The sequence below is a fragment of the Delphinus delphis genome, chromosome 9, assembly GCF_949987515.2.
Source record: "Delphinus delphis chromosome 9, mDelDel1.2, whole genome shotgun sequence".
NCBI lineage: Eukaryota > Metazoa > Chordata > Mammalia > Artiodactyla > Delphinidae > Delphinus > Delphinus delphis.
Genome location: NC_082691.1, coordinates 46,248,470 through 46,272,990, shown reverse-complemented (window position 1 = coordinate 46,272,990; position 24,521 = coordinate 46,248,470). Strand labels below are relative to the sequence as shown.

Below are 24,521 nucleotides of genomic sequence, written 5' to 3'. Positions count from 1 at the left end.
GTGGAAACAACAACGTTAAACAAGTAAGTGCAAATAATTAAATGACTGAGAATGTGGGGAGTGCTTTGGAGAATGAGAATAAATGGGAGCATGTGAAGGGGGCATGGGTTCTACTGGGTCGTGAGGTAGTGAGATGTGAAGGTAGAGTACATATCAGCTGGTTGAGGTCTAGGTTGAGGAATATTGCAGGCAAAGAGTGATCCTTGCTCTTCCCATCATCACTTTTCACCTTGTCCTCAAGTAAATTCTCATACTTTTTAGCCATGCCATCTGCTCGTTCTCACCAGGGCACTCCTTTCTTCTTAATGGGTTTCTGCCCTTACACCTTTCTGATTTTGTGCTGTCAACCTATTTTGGAGCTCCTGACGTCAGTGTCCCCTCGTTGTTAGATTAGGATCTACCAGTGTTGGGCTCTCAAAGTCTGATTTGTCCACTGACTCCTACCCTCTTACTCTCTTCTTCTTTTCCTTCTCTTAACTTCTCGGGTTTGGTGGGATTCCTGTGGGAAGAAAATTCAAGCCAGCAGCGGGGACCTTAGAATTTATTTGTTGATATTGATCTCGTCCACCCAAAGCCTGGATTTCATTGTCAGCTACCTCCCCGCCCCATCCTAGTGACATCAAGGCTTAAGGGGCTTGAAAAATATCTCTTCCTAAGAGGAAATTTAGGTATTTTGCGTTAGATGTTTAAAAGATAGGCATATTAGCTCTGAAGTTTTGTATGACCTATAATTGTGCTTCATCTGTTTATCTGGTACTTTATATTTTAGAGTTCTTGATTCAAGTTATTCAAAAATTTCAATTTTTATGACCAGCAGTTGAGATTTTTTTTAAAAAGTATAGCATGTTGATATTCAGTATTGTTACCACTGAGTTGTTACCTTGTTACCTGGTAATGTATATACAAATAAGTTTGCAGATACACATCGACAGAAACATTATTGTACTAGTACAGGGTGGCCAAAGTGTGTTCAAACTGTTTCTTGTAGCCAGGCCCTTTATTGAGCCATAACGAATTCTGTAGCAGAAAGAAAGAAAACACACATTTTGCTTCACTTGGTTTTTCTTTAAATATATATATATATATATATATGTATTTAAATAACAACATAAATATGGAATAAATACTAATTATAACATCTGTGTGTAAACACTTCATTAGAAAAACTAAAATAAATTGTAAAATATAGTATTGACCAGCAGTAGACTTACCTTTAACTTCTACCATTTTATTGCTCTAAATAGAGAATAGCACATCTTATCTTTAAAATTTTTATATTTAATTATGGTAAAATACACGTAAGTTTTACCATCTTAACCATTTTCAAATGTACAGTTCAGTTTTGTTAAGTACCTTCACAATGTTGTAAGTCAGTTTCTAGAACTCTGATATTGCAAAACTCAAACTCTCTACCTACCTATTAAACAACAGCTCTCCACTTCCTCTTCCCTCCAGCCCCTGGCAACCACCATTCTACTTTCTGTCTCTATGAATTTGACTATTCTAGGCATTCATGTAAAAGTAATCATACAATATGTATCTTTTTGTGACTGATATTTTACTTGACACAGTTCCTTCAAGGTTTATCCACATTGTAGCATTATGTCAGAATTTCCTTCCTTGAAAGGCTGAATAATACTCCATTGTATGTATTCATATACCACATTTTGTTTATCCACTCATCTGTTGATGGGCACTTGGGTTGCTTCCGCATTTTGACTCTTGTGAAAGATGCCGCTATGAACGTGGTGTGCAAATATTTCAAGACCCTGCTTTCAGTTCTTTTGGGAACGTATTGGGCCCCAACTTTAGCACAGAGATATGTACGTACTCTCTAAATATTTAAACAATGTGAGAGGGAAGGAGAAAAGGAGGGAGGGGACAGTCATTCCCAAAATTAGGCAGATGATAATCTGTCAGCCATGTAAGCTTATCTCAGTCAGTTTATCTCAGTGTTTCTCAAAGAATTGTTTGTGAATCAACTACATTAGAATCTCCTGGAATGCTTACTAAAAATTTAGATTTTTAGGCCCTTCACTAAACTTCGCAAGTCTGAATCTTCTGTGAGAATCAGGAATTTGCACCTCAGGTGATTTTTACACATACTGAAATGTGAGGTGCAGTGCCCCACTGGCAAGGAGATGTCTCATAATTTACTTGTTGATGCATATGAAGGCCCTGCTCTCTGCTACTTTCAGCCCCTGCTTTCCCTTAAGGCACATTCATCCCAGGCTAGCCCATGATCCACTTTCTTTTCCATTCTGTCTGTATATTATAGCCCAACTAAAAGTTCCATAAATATAACAAAGGATGGCCAGCCCTGAGTTTGCAATCCTCAGCTTTGACCTGAGCCCAGTCAGGGACCTTCCTCCTCAGGAGGCTAATTGGTGATTCACTGTTGCTCTTTACCTGCTTATAGTTAGTAAACCAGTGAACAGATTAGGACTTTCTCCCTCAGACCTTGTGGTGTTTAGTTTTACCTGAGTTCTTAAAGGGACCAAATCTCTTGTCTTATATAAGCATTTTAAGTATGACATATTGTGACGCTCAGGACAGTAATGTCACACACTTATACTGTATAACTAAATGAGAAGTGTGACGTCTTCAGTAAAGCCAACCAGCCTCTTCTGCATTTTGAAAGCAAACTCTTTGTCTTCATCTAGTCATCACATCGTGCCACCTCATCACATCCACCATGTGTGGCTTTGCTTCTAGTTGTGATTTGCAAGTGATTCATTTTTTTAATATCAACTTTTCTTCAAGTAATATTGGTATTTTTAGAAATATTCTCTTCAAACTTTTGTGTGATACAAGAGCATGTTTATATATTTGACTTCCATTAAAAGTAATGATACCGACTGATACATACTTTATTTTTAATGAAGGGACCTGGAGGGAAGAAAAGCCCTAATACGAAGCTTGTTTTTGTTATAGCTGGCCACTTTTCCACAGTGTGCTTCATTCAGATTTCTGTTCCTTAGTTGATTTGGTACTCCCATAATTTTCAGTTTTGGGCTAATTTTTACAACCAGTTTTTGTGATTTCCATTTTCTTGGCTGAAATGCCCTCTAGAATGTAAATGCTGTGAGGGCAGGAATGGTATTGCTATAGTTCACATGGTGCCCAGCATGATAATATGGCACATAAATAGGTATTTAACAAATATTTGTTGAATGAATGAAACAACGTGAAGCTGATTGTAATGTTTCATATACTGGTTTTATTGTTTCTGCTAGAAATTTTCTTTGCAGTTTTCTGTTACACTACAACTCTTTGATCAATGTAAGAACTCAGTTTCAAGAGATTGACAGTTTACCTACCTAATATCTCTGATTAGACCAACTGATGCTATAGGTTGAAACACACATTTGCTCTCATGGGGTCACTTATTTTTCTGTGTGGAAAACTGACTGAGCAGAACTCCTGACACCAACAAGTAATTTTACAGGTTTATTCTGTTGGTTGGAAAGGAGACCGGACACTCCTGAGTGTGAGTGACTTGATGCCAGTGATCTCCAGCCTAGTTTGCATTATTGGTGATGGATCAATGCCATCATCTTCACCTACAACAGGCAGAACATTTGAGTCTTTGTTTCAGGATACCAGATAAACTGGTAGAGTGAGCCTTTTTTTTTTTTTTTTTTCTATTTACAGATTTATGTTTCAAACCATACACACTGAAAATCCTTTTTGTGTCAGTCCTGTTTGTTTGCAGCAGGGCCTATAGAACCTGCCAGTGGACTGCTCAGAGCCGCCCTTTGTGTAGAGCTTTCTTTCAACATCATTTTGGGATTCAGGGTCAGGAATGATCAGCCCAATGTACTCTTGCAGTATGTAAATTTACTCTGATTTAAGAAAGCTATTAACAAAAAACCTTTGAATACATATTTGTACAGCGTGATACAATATTGTACAAATGTACAAGTACAAAGTTAATTTGGCCTTTTGAGTTTCTAGTCTTCCAGCCTAAAAGAATGCCTGGGCTTAACTGTTTAACATAGTGTTAAATACTTAATTGATGTTTTTGGATGGCTTAAAATCTTCCAGATAAATTTTTACTCATAGCTACAAAGTGACAAGACTCAGAACTAAAGAAATCTGTGGAATCCTAGGACAAGTTAATTAAGAGCAGGCCAGGAGGACTGATCAGTGCGTCTGACTTCCGTTGGATTTGCTGGTATTCTTACTTCTGTGAGTCAGTGCCTTTAAGTGTCCAGTGTGACCCTAAGCTTTCAATGCAGTAAGCAACGTTTTAGCTGTATGATCTTTAATAGCAATCATAATGTTGAACTCTAACATGATGCCTAAAAGTTGCATATTAATACGTGTTAAAATTAAAATCCACACTGATATCTTATAAAATACATTGCCTGTTTTACCGAACCCTTAATTTAAATTTTTCTTCATGTTTTAACAACCATTTATAATCCTTTTTATAAGTCCTTAGTGAGTGTGTGTGTAGAATTATCTTTCTCATTGTCCCTCTCCCACATACAGTTGAATCAACAGATGTTTACTTGAGTATTCACTTCATTATCAGAATGATGCCAGTGTGTTAGTTGTAAGCATCCTTAACGAATTTGGGTGTAATAATTTTGGTATGCTAATTTAATATGTTCTTGGTGCCATTTTAATTTGTTTTTCTTTCATTCCTAGTCAGCTTGAACCTTTTCCTCCATTAGTTTGCTGACTGCACTCCTCCCTCTATGGCTGAGGTGTTCCTATTCTTGGCTTATTTTCTTGTGGGGTCACAGTTGTCTTCAGAATCCTGGCCTGACTGCAGCAGGCTCCTGGGCAGGGCGTGTCTTCAGCAATTAGTATTTTGGCTTTCTCTTTATCCCTCCTTTCTTCATTATAGTGGAAAACGGGGAGCAAGTGCACAGTATTAGAAAAAGTGGAAGGGAAAATGCAACTGAACTGGAGGAGACTTAAATGTAAAGCGTGTGAAACTGAGTTGGATAACTTCACTCAAGTTTTGATAAGTAATGGGAAGCTGCATGGTATTATGTGATGATTTGGCATTGTCGGCAGACTTGGATTCCAGCACCAGGTCTGCCATTCTTAAAAGGATATAACAAAGCCTACCTCACAACACTGCCATGGGCACTAAATGAGATAGCGGGAGAGGGCTTCTTCCTTCACCTCCGCTATGCTGAAGATCATGGCAACCGCTACTCACAAGGGCAGAGCAGCAATTGACACCAACACCTGACAAAATGTTTATCTTGCCCCGGCTTCTCTCCCTTCTTCTCTGAAATTAGTGTTTAACATGTTTTCTCATTTAATCTGTATAATAGCTTTATTATGTATCATGATTCCCATTTTTCAGATGAGGAAATTGAGGGTCTGAGAAGTTAAGTAACTTGCACAAGGTCATGGATTTGGTAAAGGATTTGGGTTTTGTTCTTTCATTTCCAAAGCCATTCTCTTGCCGCAGTGCCAGGCCGCCTTGGATAATGAGTGTGTGACTGAAGAATGAAAAGGAGTTAATGGAGGGGCCATTCCACTGTTCTTTCCACTACTTCACTTGGTGAATGACTAATAAGCAAACACTCCCAGAGGGTATTTGCATTTTAAAAGAGGAGCTCATTAACCCTAATGAATCTCTAATTGGTAGAATTTGTGGGGGAGATATTTCTGAGCACTGGGGCTTTCTCCTGCCTTCAAGGTGTCTGGCTATCCTTTTCTCCTCTGTAGATTATCAGCTATTCTGGAATCAGAATCATGTAATAGAATGCAGTCCATTCTGCAAGTCTGCCCCAAATGCAATTAAATGAATTAACAGGGAGTTGTGAAAAGAATCATCTAAAGGAAAATAAGTGTGAGTTAACATTGTATAAAATGAATGTTCAAGAGCTAAATAACACATTTGGCAATGTTGAGGGTCTTCTTAAAAGTCTGGTAAAAATAATATATTTCATATTCAGTTTTAACTTCAGCAATGTTCTATCAGCATTTCCCATAGTGTGTCACTCTGCAAGATGTTTAATAGGTATCCGATGAATAAAGTGGCTTTATAGTCAAAAACATTGGGAAATCATTTTTTTACTTTCTTTACTGAAGAGTTTCTCAGAGCCTTTAATATGTTACAGTGCATTGGAAATCGTTGTAAGGGAATGCATTCTGTAGCTTTTTCTCATACTTTTGACCACAGAAATATTTTTTCCATGCAAACCCCTTGAAACTAGTGTTTTGTAGACTGCATTCTCAGATATGAAGTTCTAGATAATTCCTCTCCAATAAAAGAAAGAAAACAGATTTCTGTATTCACAGCTTTTCGTATGTAGGCAGGCTCCAATTCTGTCCATACCAGCCCATTCCCAGTCTTGTTGGACTCTAGGGCGTTCCAATAATAACACCCTTCTTACCCAGATAAGATCTGGCCAATTTAGTAAAAAAAAAAAAAAACAAAACCAAAAAACAGATGGAGACCAAATTCTCATCTTTATTGCCTATAAAGCTAGTGTTGAAGAATGTGGCTTCCATCAAGGAGCAGATGGGTTTCCTAATCTGAACCCCAGAATTAGATTGAACTCCATCCTGTTACAGGATCTTCTGGGCTGGGGCAGGCTTCCCCAAGTGGGAGGAGGCCCCTGTGGAGGGTCAGAGCAGACAGAGCCCAGTTCTCTCTGGTCCTCCCCACGAGAAGGGGGAGGGCAGAACCATGTGCAGCTGAGTCTTTCCAGATCACCAACTCGGGGATTGGAGAGTGGACGGAGGCTGGGGTGAATGTTACTAGAGTTTCCTCCACATTGAAGGAGGCCTAAGGAATGAAGGTGCTCCCTTACTCACCCACCACCCCTCCCCAGAACAAATCTCCTCCGGTGATCCAAACAGGCATTCAGGTTCCCCCTCCCATCACTGAGGGTTTCTGCTCTTTTCACTTTCCCTTGTACCTAGTGCTCGCTCTTCATCACTTTTCTCCTCTCCCTCGACCAAATTCACCCAGTAGAATGGGATCATGATGATATGCTAATGATGTCCCTTTCTCATTTCCTTATGTAACATAATTCAGCTTTTTATCCTAGAAAAGGTGGAGTATATATATATTCTCTAAAACAGGGATCTGGAAACTACAGCCTGACTCAACTTGTTTTTGTAAACAAAATTTTATTGGAACACAGCCACATGCATTGGTTTGTATATTATCTATGGCTGCTCCTGGCTACAATGATAGAGTCAAGAAGTTGTAACAGAGACAATATGGCCCACAAATCCTAAAATGTTTACTATGTAACCCCACTAATCTAAAATACAGATGAATTTCACTTCAGTCCTTTAAATTCTAAAAGAGCTTCATTAGTATGCATATACGGCCTTTCTCGTTTACTCACTCTAAATAAAAACTACACATTAAACCAAGAAAATTGCATAGCTGTAGTTTAAGAGGGATTTTGCCTCTTATAAAACTGTTTCCAGCCTTTCAAACTTATGGGAAAGTATCAAGGGGACCGTGTGTGTGCCTTGAAGGACCAGAAGGAAGGACAGAGGCTTGTTCTGATCAGGAGTATTTGGCATTATCGGCGGAAAGGGAAGAGACCAGATAACCCATGGAGCCTGTGGAAGAAAAATGGAGTAGAGAGAAGTGTTAGGGGGGCCCGTGGGGTTGGACCAGGTTTCGGAGCCCTGGGCTCTTCTTCGCACTGATCCCCAGGTTAGGAGCTCGATTCTCCCCACCTCAGCCACCATCCGTTGGAACCTTCCACCGGACCACACAGTCCCCCCCAGATATGTCAGGAGACTGGGCTCTGCTCCCACTATGGCTGACTTCTACCTGGGAGACTTTAGGTGAGTCCCTGAGAACCTCTGCCGTCAGTAAACTGTGGAAGGAGGGAAATGGGGAGGATGTCTTGCTGCGCCGTAGTGAGAATCAACTGTGGTGTTATAAACAAGACATTATGAAATGTAAATACTGTGAACATTTTTATTGTTTCTTTTCATTTTCTTATCGAAGTATAGTTGATTTACAATATGCCAATCTCTGCTCTACAGCAAAGTGACTCAGTTATACACATATAGACATTCTTTTTTTGTATTCTTTTCCATTATAGTTTGTCCCAGGAGATTGGATATAGTTCCCTATGCTATGCAGTAGAATCTTGTTGTTTATCCATTCTACATGTAATAGTTTGCATCTATTTTGTTGTTTTTGTCCTTCCTTTTAAACAGCTGACTTGGAAATGAAATTTTTGAATCTATACAGCACATAAGTTAGAATTAACTGATGTCTGAAAACTAAAGTACCTTATTTCACGTTCATCACATGCATCTTTATTGTTGAAGTATCTAACTTTCATGTGGGTTATAACAAGTTAGAGAAAATAATTGAATTTTTACCATGATCAAATAATTCTTCAGTGGGAGGAAAAAACTTCAAAAGTTATATTTCACTGTGACCTGTTCTTTTCTGTTTGTTGTTTGTGTAGTTTTCGGTTTGTGCCTTTGTTTATAGAGAATCATCTAGCAGATGGCATTTTTCCTTGTAATCAGTTATTGTCCTGAGTCATCGCCAGATATGGCATTCCAGGAAATAGTGATTGTACAGTTGCTTCCAGGCAGATGTGTTGTGTGATGTCAAGAGCACTGGCTGATAACCTTTTTGGTTATTCAGACAGTAGGGAGAAATGGAGAAAGTGTGGTACAGATACACACCTTGGAATTAGAAACTGGCAAAGGAAGCACAGACTTTGTGCTGAATGATTTCAGCCAAATAGTGTTTGTATGGCTAGGGGATGGCCCAATAATCATTTTAAAAGGTGAAAAAATATCTTTCTTGAGTAAATGACCTTTCATATTGGATGTCACATACTTCCGTATCAACCTCAGGCATGTGAGTTATTAAACACACCTGACCTCAATATACAGAGACTTGCATTACCTTGTCTGCTCATGCTGTTGTGGTCTCAGTGGTCTCATTGCCTTTACCCAAGCAAACTAAACAACTTGTGCATTGGTTTTGCCATCTGTGAACTGGGGGTTGATTAGCTTATCCCTAACTTTCAGAGACAAGGGGGAATTTCTGAAAATAAGATTCTTCCTGATGTGCAAATAAATGGTCAGTTTAAACAATAAGTTTAAAAAATCAAAATTGTTGTTTGACATCCTGGGTCATGAACGTAAGTTGACATAATTTTTCACTTAACAAGTATTACCTCTATTATCCTATAGATGTAATTTAAAAGTTCCTGGGCTTCCCTGGTGGCGCAGTGGTTGAGAGTCTGCCTCAAAAAAAAAAAAAAAGAAAAGTTCCTAATGCTTTTGTTTCAGTATGATTCTTTTAAAAAATCATTAACTGTTTTTTGTTTGTTTGTTTGTTTTGCGGTACGCGGGCCTCTCACTGCTGTGGCCTCTCCCCGTTGCGGAGCACAGCCTCCGGACACGCAGGCCCAGCGGCCATGGATCACGGGCCCAGCCGCTCCACGGCATGTGGGATCCTCCCGGACCGGGGCACGAACCCGTGTCCCCTGCATCGGCAGGCGGACTCTCAAGCACTGCGCCACCAGGGAAGCCCCATTAACTGTTTTTAAAATCTAACAACTTATGCTCCAAGTACAGATCACTAATAACAATACATCATAATGGTATTTAATAAATTTGCCTTTTAAGTTTCACAAATGTGGTTTAGAGGAAAAACACTAACCATATGCTCAAATAAAACTTTTATTACATACCATTTAGTATTATCACAGTTTTATAGACTAGAAACTATAAATAGAAGTTCACTAATTTACTCAGCTTTTATGGAAACACCTACTATGTGCTGGGTTCTGCCCACTAGTAATAATGCTGTACTTAGCTGAGAACACAACTTGTAGGCTGGAATATGCATGATGTGCTTGGGTTTTAAACATTTGGGGGATTTCCTTTACTTTTAAGTAAATAAACTACCAACTTAATTCTTGCTTTATGGTTTTAGAATTTAACAGAATTTTATTTAATTCTTTAAAATTTTCGCAGGCCCCTTTCTTGACTACAGCCTGGTAAACTAAACTTTCGTGTTTCACTGTGGAAAAGTTAAGCCCAGCCCAGACTTTCATACTTTGTTACCTCCAATGAAGACTGTGACCTTCCCTATGTTAACAAATTCCTAACCTTTAGTGTCAGCCAAGTCATTATATATGAATTTTGTAATCTTTCCTGTTGTAGACATTCCTGAGCTGGCTTAATTTTTGGGAAGAGCAGTTTACAGATTACTAAATTAACCTCTCATTATGCTTTTAAGAAGTACGCTGATTGTTTCTTTACCTACCATATGTTAATCACAGATTATTAGTTAATAAATTATAATAGTACACTAATACATTAAATTATGCCTGTACTTACCTAACTATATTTCTGTCTGTCCTATGTCCTTAGAGGCAGCCTAGTCACCAACTTTGATTAGTAATATAACCCTCCCAGGCACCACCTTTAGGAATCAAACTATTAACTGAATGCTAATTTATGAATTTGTTCATTGTTCTTTCCTGCTGTAAAAATTGTTTGACATATGGTTAATTACTACATGCAAACATATATAGCTACTCTGAGGCAAATCCACAGAGACACAAGTAAACACTTATAAAGAGTAAACCTTATTAAAAAACAAATTTGAAGGACAGTTATTCATATTATAAAGACTTTTTTTTTTAAGACTTTTTTTTTTTTGCGGTACGCGGGCCTCTCACTGTTGTGGCCTCTCCCGTTGCGGAGCACAGGCTCCGGACGTGCAGACTCAGCGGCCATGGCTCACGGGCCCAGCCGCTCCGCGGCATGTGGGATCTTCCCGGACCGCGGCACGAACCCGTGTCCCCTGCATCAGCAGGCGGACTCTCAACCACTGTGCCAACAGGGAAGCCCCAAGACTTTTAATGTTTGAAAATAATTTGCTTTATCTTCAAATTATAAGTTTTCCTAGTTTATTTGAAGTATGACTTGATTTCCAAAATATAAATTCACATGATTTTTCCAGAGTAAACCTATATAAAGCAGGATACATTTCTGGTTTAGATTGTATACCTATGTATTTACGGATGATTCTGTGACCTTTATAAAATTACTGTTCTTAAATATTAACTTGTTTACTTTGTAAAAAAGGAAGTAGTAATTGCTTCCACAGTGTGAAACATGCGAAAGATATTTCAAATAAATAGTAGACAGTTTGGCCACAGTGGTATGGTAAAGTTTTATTTTTTTCTTTTGCTTCATAGGAGATACACCTCATGAGCAAAGAGTGGCAGCAAGAGGCAAAACTTCAGACATCGAAGGCAATGAGACTTTGGAGGTAAGTGAAACTCAATGAGTCCTTTTGGGGTAAAACCGAATAAGTCAATGTGATTATGTACACCGCTGAGGATAAATAGTAACTTCCACTCTTGCTATGCAAATAGGTGCCTAGGTATCAGGAGAACAGGTGATCTGCTGAAAATCAGGGTATGGCAGGCAGGAGTGACTTCCTAAATGCTAAGCTTTTCCCAGTGCTGCTAATGGAAACTCTGTTGGAAATAGAGGAATAGAACACTGAAGTTAAAACATTTGAATTATTTTTACTTGAGAGATTATTTTCTATTACATTTGAATAAATAGGTAATATATGAACCTATAGAGAAAGGTTTGAAAATAACTTATTCAGAACTGTCCTACATTAGCATTTCCACCATCAAAGTACACTCCTTGACATTGTTTGGTAAAAAGACTAAGGCTTTTGTTCTTTTCCACCTGAGAAAATTATTTGTTCTTTGTGGGTATGTGAACGTGTAGTTCACATACTTTCATATTCTGTGTAGAAACATACTAACCTTATTTAATCACTGAAATAGTCATTTTTAAGACTTTGGGGGAATGTTAACTATTAGAGTGGAAGAGATATCCTTGGATTTTGAAACCTTCTATGTGGTGACACACCTCTACTTATATTCTACATGTAGAACGTGAGGGTATTGCATACCACTGGCGTGACATCAGGGAACCTGACCTGTTTGGTTCATCACCGTATCCGCAAAGCCTAGCACAGAACAGGAAGTCAAAAATATTTGTTGAATGAATGAATACAATCATGAGTTATAAATAGAGAGTAATAGTCATCTTAAGAAGAGAGATTTTTTTTTTTTTTTCGGTACGCGGGCCTCTCACTGCTGTGGCCTCTCCCGTTGCGGAGCACAGGCTCCGGACGCGCAGGCTCAGCGGCCATGGCTCACAGGCCCAGCTGCTCCGTAGCATGTGGGATCCTCCCGGACCGGGGCACGAACCCATATCCCCTGCATCGGCAGGCGGACTCTCAACCGCTGCGCCACCAGGGAAGCCCAGAAGAGAGATTTTTTTGTATTTATATTTTCCACAGTGAGTAAATATTTTATAATCAAGAGAAAAACATTTAAAGAAGTTACATGGGAAGTAAATTGATGTAGAAGAAGAAAAGAGCCATCTTTCCCATAAAACTGTGCATTGTTGTTTTTTTATTAATGCATGCAACAAATATTTATTAAGCACTGACTGTATTCAATGCACTGTGCAAGGGGCTGAGTATATAGTACTGAGAAAAAAGATACAAGGACAAAGAAAAATTTCCTGTCTATATGTTGAAGCATCTTGATCTCTTTTATGTATTCAGATATTTATTGAGTACTGAACATAAGTAGCATCTTTGATAGGAAATAAAGGTTGATATATTTGAGCTTTAGGAAAGAACCACCAAGATGGTTTAGAAATCATCCGTGATTACTTGAATTTAACTGCTTAGTTATGTATGTGATTCAGTGGAAATGTCTGCGGAACTCAATTATTTTTCAAAGTCGATTTATTGATAGGAAGAATTCCAAAATTAATTTTGAAGGAAAGAAACTTTTGAGAATAGATCCTCAGAGATTTGAAACTAGCTCATTATTGTGCTACTTCCTAGTCTCTCCACTATACAGTCAATTCTTAACCATTAAGACTGGATTTTTATACTCATGGTATAACAGATAAAAGTGCCTTCTCTCTGAATAGTTGCTGGGGATTGGGAAGACACCGTTTGCTCTCAAAGAGCTTACTGATGTAGCAGAAATGAAATAGGGAGACTCCAAATGAGATGACAGGGTTAGGTCAGTACAAGAGGGTAATACTAAAATACTTTTAGAGGCTAGTGTGATTCACCACAGAAAAGCCAACTAATCACTTATCCCCACCTTAAGTGTCCAAAATGGAATTTATTATTCCTTGCTTTAAAAATCTAAAACCACAAACATTGCTTCATGTTTCCTACCCCTCCCCGCCCCATAATCTACCTTGACGGGTCAAGATGAGTCTTATCTAGTCTCATGGTTTTAAAATCTTTGAAGAGTCTGATGACTTCCAAAGTATATCTCCACATAGACCTCACCCCAGAGCTGTAGACTGTATCCAGCTGTCTACCTGCCATTTCACTTACAAGTTTCTAAACAGTTCAGCCTTTACTTGAGCAAAGAAGAACTATTGATTTCTGACCCCACCACCCTGAAGCTTCTCTCTGCTCAAGTTTTCACCATCACTGTTTAATAACACCACGCTTTATATACTGGTTTAGAATCACACCCCCTGAGGTACCCCTGGTTCCTTTCTTTCCCTCACAGTCTACATGCAGTTCCACCCATAAGTCCTATCACCTCTCCCTCTCTATATCCAGACTCTAACCCCGTCTCAACATGGGCACTGCTAGGAATTTAAGCCACCACTTTCGCCCAGACTCTCTGCCTCCATTCTTCCCCCTTAAGTCCGTTCTCTTCACAGCCCGCAGAAATTGAATCAGATCACATCACTCCTTGGCTTCAAACATGCTGGCTGCCCACTGTAACTGGAATCACTGCTAAGCTCTTTACAGTGGGCTACAAGGTGCTCCATGTGCTCTCAGACTTCATTTCTCTTCATACCCCAAACCCCATCCCCGTCCACCAGCTGCCTTTCTGTCCCTTGATCATGTTAAGCTCTTTCCTAGCTCAGCCTTTTCGTTTGCTACCCCTTCTTTACTGGAGCCTCACTTGCCTGGCCCCTTATCATTAAGGTCTTAGTTCAAGTGTCAGTCTTCGTGAGGACCTCAGCTAAAGTGTCTCTTCCCCCAGTCACTCTCACGTAACCCTGTTTTATTTTCTCCATCACGGTTATCACTATTTCAGATTATCCACTTGTTTACTGTCTGCCTCTCCTGACTACAGTGAAAATAGACTGTGGGTCTAGAATAATGTCTGGAACATAGAAGGTGCTCAATAAACAGCTGTTAACTGATAATCTAGATTTCATTGAATGTCATCATCTGTCTTGGCAAATTAAAGGCCTAAAAATGTCATTTGACTCATTCTTCTCAGCCCCCCTTTATCAAATCTGTCATCAAGTCCTGTTGATTCTTGATGTTGATGTTCTTCTTGATTCAAATATCTTCCAAATCTGATTCCTCATACTCCATCCTCATCTGTCCACTTGACTGTTATTAGACAAGCAGCTTCTTTCCCAAATCCCTTTCTGAAAAAGAACAGCAGGGTTTTTTGTTGTTGTTGTTTTGTTTTTAGTTCAGGCCCCCAAATGCCTTGAAATCTACAGAATAAAGCTTAAACCCAAAGCCCTGTTCAAGTGTCACCTTCGTTGTGAACTCTTTTCCCTGCTTTCCCAGCCAGAGATAACCCCAGAGTCCTTTTACTACTTGTGTTGTCTTTTATGACTTCACTATAGTGTGAGTTCCTGGAAGGTGGAGACTCCACCTTCTTTACCTTTACAGCCTCTGCACAGACATATATGATGTGACATAGGTGCCCAGTCAATGATTTCTAGATGGATACATGAATAATAAGTGGTCTTCTGCAAATACTGTCTTATGAGTAAATCTCTTCATTTAGTTCTGTTTTCCATCTTACATTATAAACACACAGTTATTTTTTTCTCACTGTGAAAAAAAATGTTTTTCTTATATTTCTTAGAGTTACCCATAAAAAAAAAATCTGTTAATTTAGATTATTTTTGACACTCAGTACATTAGCAAGGCAAAGTATAATGATTTCAGTTGATTTTTTGAAAGACATGCATCGATTAAAACGTTGTAACTATTGTACCTAATAGGAAAGTCTCATTATTTTCATTTTTAATGGCTATATATTGAAATATTATTTATAACGAAAACATATTTGGTCAGTTAGTGTGGGTTCCATAGAGCTTCAAAATAACACTCTTAATTACCAAAACATAAGTTGTTTTTCTAGAGACCCCTTGGAGAAGGTAGATTTTAGTATCCCCAAAAAGTTTTTTTGGTGAATTCAGATAAACATGTAGATTGCCTACTATTTTCGAGGAATTGTTGGACATGGGGCAGAGAGGATATGAAGATATGTAAGACTCCGTGATTCTAACTTATAGAAGCTGACATTCTCAATCTATTCATGAAAATTAGAAAGTTCCACACGTCCTTATAATATAAAGTGGAATAAATAAGTTTCTTAAATTCCATAACTACAAAGATAACTGAGACTTTAGTGGAGGAAGAAATATCATTAGGGAGAATCAAGCAAGGCTTCATGTATTAGGTGAGCTTTGAACCATGAAAAAATTTTTTTTTACTATTTATACAATTAATTTTATATGATTAATATAAATTCCTGTGAAATGAAATCCCTCATTAAAAACATTTTAGACATACAGAAGCAAATCATGGTATGAAACTACTTTCCCCACATGGATCTCAATGACAGGTAATAAAATATTTTAAAAAATGAATGGAACCTGGCCTGTGCTATACTGTAGTTTTAATGGCAGTTAAAATATTTTGTTATAGATAGCTAGTGGGAAGCAGCCTCATAGCACAGGGAGATCATCTCGGTGTTTTGTGACCACCTAGAGGGGTGGAATAGGGAGGGTGGGAGGGAGATGCAAGAGGGAGGAGATATGGGGCTATATGTATACGTGTAGCTGATTCACTTCGTTATACAGCAGAAACTAACACACCATTGTGTTGATTATTATTTATACTCCAATAAACTTGTTAAAAATGTATATATATTTTTTGTTAAGTAGTCTACGATGTTTTCCCTTATACTTTATAGCCCAAGTATACTTCAAAACTGTGTTGCCTCTCCAAGCACAGCTGTCTCACAGACATCATGGAAATTCTAACATCTAGATGAAATATAATTTGAAAAAAAGGAGATCTGGTTTGGGCATCAAATAAGTTAAATTTTACAAAGTTGGAGTATAACTTATTCTAATACACAAAAGACTCTATGAAAAGCAGCATATTTTTTTGTATAAGTAATTAGTGGGACTTTCTACTTCAAGAAACAGAAAATAATATAGCATTCATTCCAGGAAATCATAACTTAAGTACATTTTTCTCTTCTTTAATCCCCCTCTCTAAATATTTCAGGGTTTCTATTAATGATGACTTTAATTATTTACTACTGTTTGTACCTTAGCTTTCCCTGTATATGATCCTAAAGTATCATTACCTAAAATAGGGTAACTTAAGGAAACAATGAACTATTTAGTCATCAAATGTGGTTTCTCCCAGGTTGTGCTTTCGTCTCATGTTTTAATTGCCATTGGTAACTCTTAACAGAATTCACCATGTTTTTGTTGTGTAGTGTATAAAGCTCCTGTAAACCGTGTTTGGGCTTATTAAAGTCATTAGACTCTAGTACTTGGGGAAAAAGTGATAATTTGGAACTAATTATCCAATTGTAAGTTTATCTTCCTTCTTTTCCTTCTTTTTTTCTTGTTGCCTTTCTGGGTAAATTTTGGTAGTGAGTTGTAATGACATTACAACTACTTATTGCTCTCTGCTACTGTAGGAGCCTGGTTATTTACAGCTCATGGGGATAAACCCACAGATTAATGGGGGACCTTGTTTTGAATTTTTGTCATTATGATTCATTTCTTCAGGGAATTAACATTACAAGTAAGTAAGTAAGTAGTCATTCTTTTCTAATCTTCAATCGTGGAAAGTGTTTTATATTGTGAAAACTGGAACCATATTAGCTACTAATTTACTAGTGGACCTATTGCTTTTTGGTCTGTAGGTGTACTTTGAGAGCTATGAATATGGAAATATCAGTTTTTTAATATAATTATATCCAATTTTGGTGACTGTTAATTTTAACCAGTTTTAGCAGATACTTTTGGATTGTTAGTTGAACTTAAATTTCTTTTATTTGTACTACAAAAAGTATTTTTAAATTTGCATTTTTGTTAGCCTCTTTATTTTATTGAAATATATTTGACATACAATATTATATTAGTTTCATGTATACAACATAGTGATTCAACATTTGTATGCATTGCAAAATGATCACCACAATAAGTCTAGTTAACCATCTGTCACTATACAAAGTTAATACAGTATTATTGACTGTATTCCCCATGCTGTACATTACATTCTCATGACTTATAACTGGAAGTTTGTGTAACTGAAATTTGCATTTATTTTTGGTCTCAAAGATATAGGAATATGTTTATTTATTTAGTTCACTAGCCTAAAGATAACAAAATACAAAAACAAGCCAATAAAAAACTCCCCACAAAACCACAATTCCATTTGTATATTTGTTTTGAATGACAACTAATCCACATATGCATATGGAGACGTATAAAATAATAACTAACAGATGGTATAGCTGCAAAGTAGGATTTATAAAGATTATTATCAGCTGGTGGTATTGAGATACTGTGGTTATACTGACAGAAGACACAAAAATTACTTATAATAATAAACTGTGACACTAATAATCTCCCAACTTCTGTTAACCAAAGTAGCTTATTGCGTATTTAATATAAAATTTTTAATGAAGATCTAAAATAATCTTACAGCCAATTTGTACTAGGAAATTTAATAGCAGTTGCAAAACAGTAAGGTAGTAGCAACAACAACAAAGTGTTTGCTAAGATTATTAAATGCATAATATTAGAATCCCTGGGAAGTACAGTAAAGATATGGGGGACTTTGTTTATTCATGTCATTTGAAGCACACATCTCAATCTAGTACACAGTATTTGTAATTTCTTATTTGCATATTTGTAAATTGTTGAGTTACATGTGAAATTCATAGTTGAGTAATTTAGGGAACAAAAATTGATTTTTTGAAAAAGATATAGAATGAATACAAAGTATAGAATGAATACTTCCTTTATGTCTTTTAACAAAGCTATAGGAGCCTTCAGACTCGGTAGGGATGAATTTCCTTGTTCTTTTCTTTTATATAGTCATTAAAATGAATGAGAATATCCTTGAACTTTATAAATTCCATATGATGTAGACTTTGGTTACCACTCCTTAAAAGGGGGTATAAGATTATCCTATTAAAGACCTACTTGTGTGTAGAAAAGAATTGAGGTTGGGTGGTATAGGAAAAAAAGAGACTCGAGTGATTCTCAAGAATAGTTTCAAGAATAGCAAACATTCATCCACTGGGTGTTAGGATTTCGGTTTTAAGAATTTTTTAGTATAATTATGGTATATAAGTTTATAAATTTAAAGTATGAGTGATCTCGGGTGGCCTCAGCCTGTGGCAGCTTGAAGCAGGATTTCAGTTTCCAGCCAGAGATTGAGGTTGGGCAGCGGCAGTGAGAGCGCTGAATCCTAGCCACCAGACCACCAGGGACTAGTGGCCAGTGACAAGGCCCTGGCCCGTCAGCTGTGTAGAAGCGACTTTCCACATAGAGACGGAAAGTACTGAAGTAAGTAAAGTGTTTATTAGGAGGAAAAAGAGTACAGTACGTGTAGATAGACACACGGGCGGGCTCAGAGAGAGAGTCGCGCCCTCATGGTAGTTTGAATCACATTTATGGGGCATTTCTTCCGGGTTTCCTTTGACCAGTCATCTTGCTTTGCCTGGTTCTGAGTCTGTATTTGTTATGTCTCAGGGTCCTTCCCTGTGTCCATGCACATCTCTTAGCCAAGAAGGATTCTAGTGAAGAGGCCTATGGTTAGTTGACATCACTTACTATGGGATGGTGCCCCCTCCCTTTTTGACCTACAAGGGGCCTTTCTGCACATGTGTAGTCGGGGAGGTCTCCTTGACTTCAAGAATGAGGAATATTTGGCCTTTTATCTGGGCAGGGCCCAGCCTCCTCCATCATCCTGCTTTTATGGAGTTTCTGCTATTATGGAGTTTCTGTCCACAGGGGAGAAACTGTTCAGCCTGGGACCCATCTATCTCCTGCCTCATGGCGGGTGTAAAGATGATTATGAAACTGTTAATTCTCACAAGATATTCATAGTCCAAATACAGGTATAATGGGAATTGCTATTGAAGGCAGTTTAAATTGGTACAACCATTTTTGGTAAGCATTTTTGCAAGTATCAAGAACCATAAAGACATTAATATACTTTGACAGTAATTCCACTTTTAGGATTCTATTCTGAGAAAATAATCTTTTAAATCCACAAGAAGTTGTATGTACAGAAAGATGGCAATCCACTTAATGGAATATTTTTTAGTTTTCATAAGTGAAATTTATGATTAGTTTTCAATAAAGACTCTTGGTTTCATAATTTCAGTTAGAAGATTTGAGGTACAAAATTATATTTACAGTATGATTATTGCCATATAAAAACTGTGCAGAAGGGCTTCCCTGGTGGCACAGTGGTTGAGAGTCCGCCTGCCGATGCAGGGGACACGGGTTCGTGCCCCGGTCCGGGAAGATCCCACATGCCGCGGAGCGGCTGGGCCCGTGAGCCATGGCCGCTGAGCCTGCGCGTCCGGAGCCTGTGATCCGCAACGGGAGAGGCCACAACAGTGAGAGGCCCGCGTATGGAAAAAAAAAAACAAAAACTGTGCAGAAAAAGATGATGTAATACATAAAAACATTAAGAGTAGTTGCCTTTGGAATGATAGATAAATAGGTTAAATCATACTGTCCAGTGTTCGGATTTTCCTATTTGTCTATAATGAGTATATCTTATATTTTAAATGATAGTAAGTCTGATGGTGAGGATATTGCTTATTAACAGAAGAACTATTTTGGATGGCAGTAAAAATGATGGAACAGTCTACTGAGGATGATCTTTAGGAGATATGTAGGTACTTACCTGCCTTGGATTATTTAAGTTTAAGATCTGTTAATTAGTTGATCCCAGAGCATCACATCTGATCATGGTTTGTCGAAACATCTGTCCTCTCACCTAGGGGACTTTCCAGCAGGGAGAAGAGTGAGGTGACTTGGAGTTTATTCTTCACATATCATTAGAAATCACGTGGCCCAGACTGTTCTCATTGATCTACCTGTCAGTGTCATAGTATCAGTTATAAAGTCATATTCCCCCTCCCCCCAAAAGGTTGTGGGTTACTGGTTTGAACATGTATTTGTCTACAAATCTTGCTTTTGCCTCTATATCTATGATTCTGAGACTCTCAGTTTGAAGATATTAATTTCTCCCTTTATAACAGTTAGTTTATGAGAATATAATTTTATCCAAGATGAGTGCAAGGATTTCTGTTTTTTGTTTTTCCTAATACAGAACCATTTCAAATTTGTGATTTACTGGGAAATGAAGCACAGTTGGATTATTGCACTGTTTATATCATTTAAATGGTAAATTTAATTCTTTGATGTGTTTATCCTGCTATGCAGGATACCTTTTGGGAAAAAGATGTTGTAGAGTGCATCTCTCCAATCTTTATTTTCACTTGAATTACTGGACCATATAATATAGTAGAAAGTACATTTTTGCTGGATTCCTCTGCTCACCAAGTGTTTGATCTAGGACAAGTTGCTAAGCTTCTCTTCAACTTCAATTCTTAGTCAGTGAAGTAGGGGGATTAGATGCAGTGTCTGAGATCTTTTCCTCCCCAGAAGTCCTGGCCATTTACCTCTTTGGAAAGTGAATTGGAACTTTGCCACCAAACGCCAACCTTTATACTGCTGCTTTGATTGGGGGATGGAGGAGGGGGTGGAGGGGGAGAATCTGATGCATAATGAAGATTTTAGATATTGATTAATCAGGCTTTCATGCTTGTTAGGAAGGAATTGTGCAAAAGTCCTTGCAGGTAACTTGTCAGACTGTGAAAACCACTTTCAAGGTCCTTGCTCTTGCTTACAAAGTCTGTTTGGGGAAATGATAAATTTGACCACTGGTAAAGAACAATTGAAATGCTTTATTATTTCTTTAAATCTATAAACTTTTTACTTTTGTATTTGACAATCAGATTACTGTGGGTTGTTGATAGCTCAAAACATTGGCAAGATGAATTAACTTGAGGCATGCTTATCAGTATTTGTAAAGATCTTTTCCATAACTTCAAATTTGTATATTTTTGTTACCACTGTGTCTTTGTCCTAGATTCAGTTTTGCTGGAAAAAATTAGAATTGAGAGGTCATAATTCTGGTATTTTCTGGTTTCCATTGGGGTTAACTAGCACACAGAAACATAATGTTTATTCATCCTAGCCAGAAAAGGCCAAACTATGTGAGGTGTATGAGAGCTGCCCCTGTTTCCATCCAAAATGCACATATGGTGTGGGTAAGCCAGCAATGTGAGTTTTATGCAATGTTTCTGCTCATGTACACAGTCTGTTGCTCAGCACCAATTATTCCTTGCCAGAAACCTGCTAACCTGCTGCTTTTGTAGCTCTGCTTGATGAAGCTAGGTAGCTTAAAGTGACCACAGTGATATTTATTTAACTTCAGCAATCTTCGTTTGTTAAAGTTATGTGACTTTAATCACCTGCCTCATCTTTAATCACCTGCCTCATCAATTCAATGAATTGAATGCCTCAATTCATTGCAATTGATTGCAATTGGAATCAAAGAATGGGAACCTGTAATTGCATTGCATGGAGCTACATTAGATCCAATATGTGTGTTTATTGTATGTGTTTAGAAGGAGGAAATAAATGTGGAAATGCTAGCTTTTTGCTTAGCAAATTTAGTTTTCTATCGCCAATTTAGAAGTTATTTTAAAAACCATAGAGAATGTTATTCTGTTTATCTGTTGGTAGTAATTTTATTGTCATTTTTCCAGTTTTCACTTTTGTAGTTTTAAAAACCACAGAATCAGCAGGGTAAGAGGTCCATGTTGGGAGAACAACTGTTCCCTATTTCCCACAGCCATCTTTTTTCTAATCTCCTGTTTTTTAATTAGTATCAAATGGTCCTTATTTTTTCCTCCTTTGGTTCATGTTACAGTCGTAACTTCTTGTGACTTTATAGAGAGTTTAAGTTAAAGCACAATGATATTTATGTTGTCTTCACACACAACTAGAGACTCTTTTGAAGGATAAATATCATCTGACTCCTTATGCAGTGGAAAAACTGGCATGCAGGTATGTACTTGGCCTAATTGGCGTTTTCTGAATATTCCGCTTTGTACCTTACTGAGGATTCCTGTGAATATGCTTACGAGAGTGCATCAATATGAATACATAGAAAAAAATTACACCTTAGTTAAGCTCAGCTAAATTTACATAGATTTTACATTTCTTTCCAGACCTAACAGGCCCCATGTCTTACTATACGTCAGTTTTGTTTTTTTTTTCAGTGAACTCCTGTGTTCATCCTACACTGTTCATAATTGATATTAATTTCTACCTGTTCAAGGACTGTTTAATGTCCATTTTTGGAATGTCATATTCTTAGGTACATGCCTTTCACTCATTGCCTTTTAAATTAGTTAAGAAATCATTATGGGTGTGAATTCATAAATTTTCTCTAACATTAGTTATATAATAGGAAGTGTGTGTAGTAGAACCTCCTAATGTAAAAGCAAAAAGCCATAATTTTTTAAAGTAATGCAGCCTACCTTTTCTCTGCCTTTTAATGCCGATTTCTCCTTGGAGAAGGAGGAAAGATTGGCACATAAGTGCTACACCTAAGAGCAGCACAGTGCCAGTGGACTGAAGTACCATTTACATAATAAAAAGCCCCTGAAAACTTTCTCAGAACTTCTGAACTGAAAAGAGTCAGGAAACTGTTGCATAATCCTACTTCTTAAGTTGGTTTCGGTTGGAGAATAATTTAAAGAAAATGCTGTCTCTTTGTTCGTGTAGATATTCCGGGATTTATTACTAGATCAAGCCGGCCCATTGGAGAGCCGTATATTCCTATCTCATTGCCTCAGTCCTGCACAGATTGCCTTCCCTGAACTGTTTTTCAGCTTGATTGAATAACTCTGTGAGAAACTGTTGTGTGGAATACACTGTGACATTTACTATTGAGGAATTGCTGAGACGTTGTCTGCTCTGTTAGTTTCTCCTGTGTGAAGTCCCACTTAGGTCTTCTGATTTCTTATTGCTTTTATGCTAACAGAAAATATTTTGTTTCTCCTGAGGTGGTAGTATTCTCTTTTTCTCATGGCCATTGTGAATTTTGTACCTAGTCATTTTTTTCCATTTTCCTTTGGCAAGAGGATGCTCAGACCTAAATTTACAGCTCAATTTTAGTAACTGTTTAGGACCCTATAGGATACATGTCTGCTTACTTTATTTTCCTCTTATTTCATACTCCTATTTTATATTTTTCCTAATTATAATTTTTAAATTATTGTGAATCTTCTTGTTGGCTGCTTCAGATTCATTGTGAAGAAGAAAGAGTTAAAATATGCATTTATATGTATATTTATGTAATATATATAGAACAAGTCTGTATTTAAAGTGCTTTTTAATAGGTTATAAGAGATGTACACAACTCCCAATTTTGTCTCTCACTCCTCTTTTAAAAAATTACGTGTGACAAGATCATGAGTTTTTTTTACTGTGAGAATGTGTGTGATATTGGACACCTTTACTTACTCTCTCTCCGATACCTCAGGCTCACACGCTGATTTCCAGTTTAACGTGATTTCTTCAGGGTCCTTGTCGACTGGTGGCCCCAGGTAAAAGGAGCCTCCTTTCCAGATTGTCAGCCCTGCCTAGCTGCTTTCAGGCAGCGTGTACCTCAGGCCTAGGCAGCTCTCACCCTTGCCACATCAACCACTTCATGGTCTCCTGCTACACACTTTTTCATGCTCTACACATACATTTTAAGATGGTTTCCCAGTTGAATTTTAGGTATCAGTACGTACGACCTAGGAAAAATGAGTACTTCATTTAGAGAGACATTGTCTTGGGAGTCATGGTTCCTCACAGTAGTGAGTTCACAGAACCCCTGCAGTAGCATGGATAGCTGCCAGGATGTGAACTTCATCATCAAATAGACATGGAGCTCCGATCTTGGCTCGCCTTGTATCACTAAGGTACCTTTGATAAAGTACTTGGCCTCTCAGACCTTCGTGTCCCTTTGCTGTAAAATGAGAATGACACTACTTACTTTGAAGGGTTACTATAAGAATTAAATGAGTCAGTAGATAACACAGAGAATGGACTTGAGGACACGGGGAGGGGGAAGGGTAAGCTGGGACGAAGTGAGAGAGTGGCATGGACATATATACACTACCAAATGTAAAGTAGATAGCTAGTGGGAAGCAACCACATAGCACAGGGAGATCAGCTCAGTGCTTTGTGACCACCTAGAGAGGTGGGATAGAGAAGGTGGGAGGGAGACACAAGAGGAAGGAGATATGGGGACATATGTATATGTATAGCTGATTCACTTTGTTATACAGCAGAAACTAACC

At 37.8% G+C, this 24,521-nt stretch overlaps 1 protein-coding gene across 1 annotated transcript in view; it reads left to right on the top strand.

Moving 5' to 3' along the window:
• Positions 1-24,521, top strand: part of UMAD1 (UBAP1-MVB12-associated (UMA) domain containing 1) — a 246,315-nt gene that overhangs the window by 152,800 nt on the left and 68,994 nt on the right. Inside the window, exon 3 of the mRNA XM_060020468.1 lies at positions 11,190-11,263. Coding sequence (XP_059876451.1) covers positions 11,190-11,263 — 74 coding nt within the window. The remainder of the gene's footprint in view (positions 1-11,189; positions 11,264-24,521) is intronic.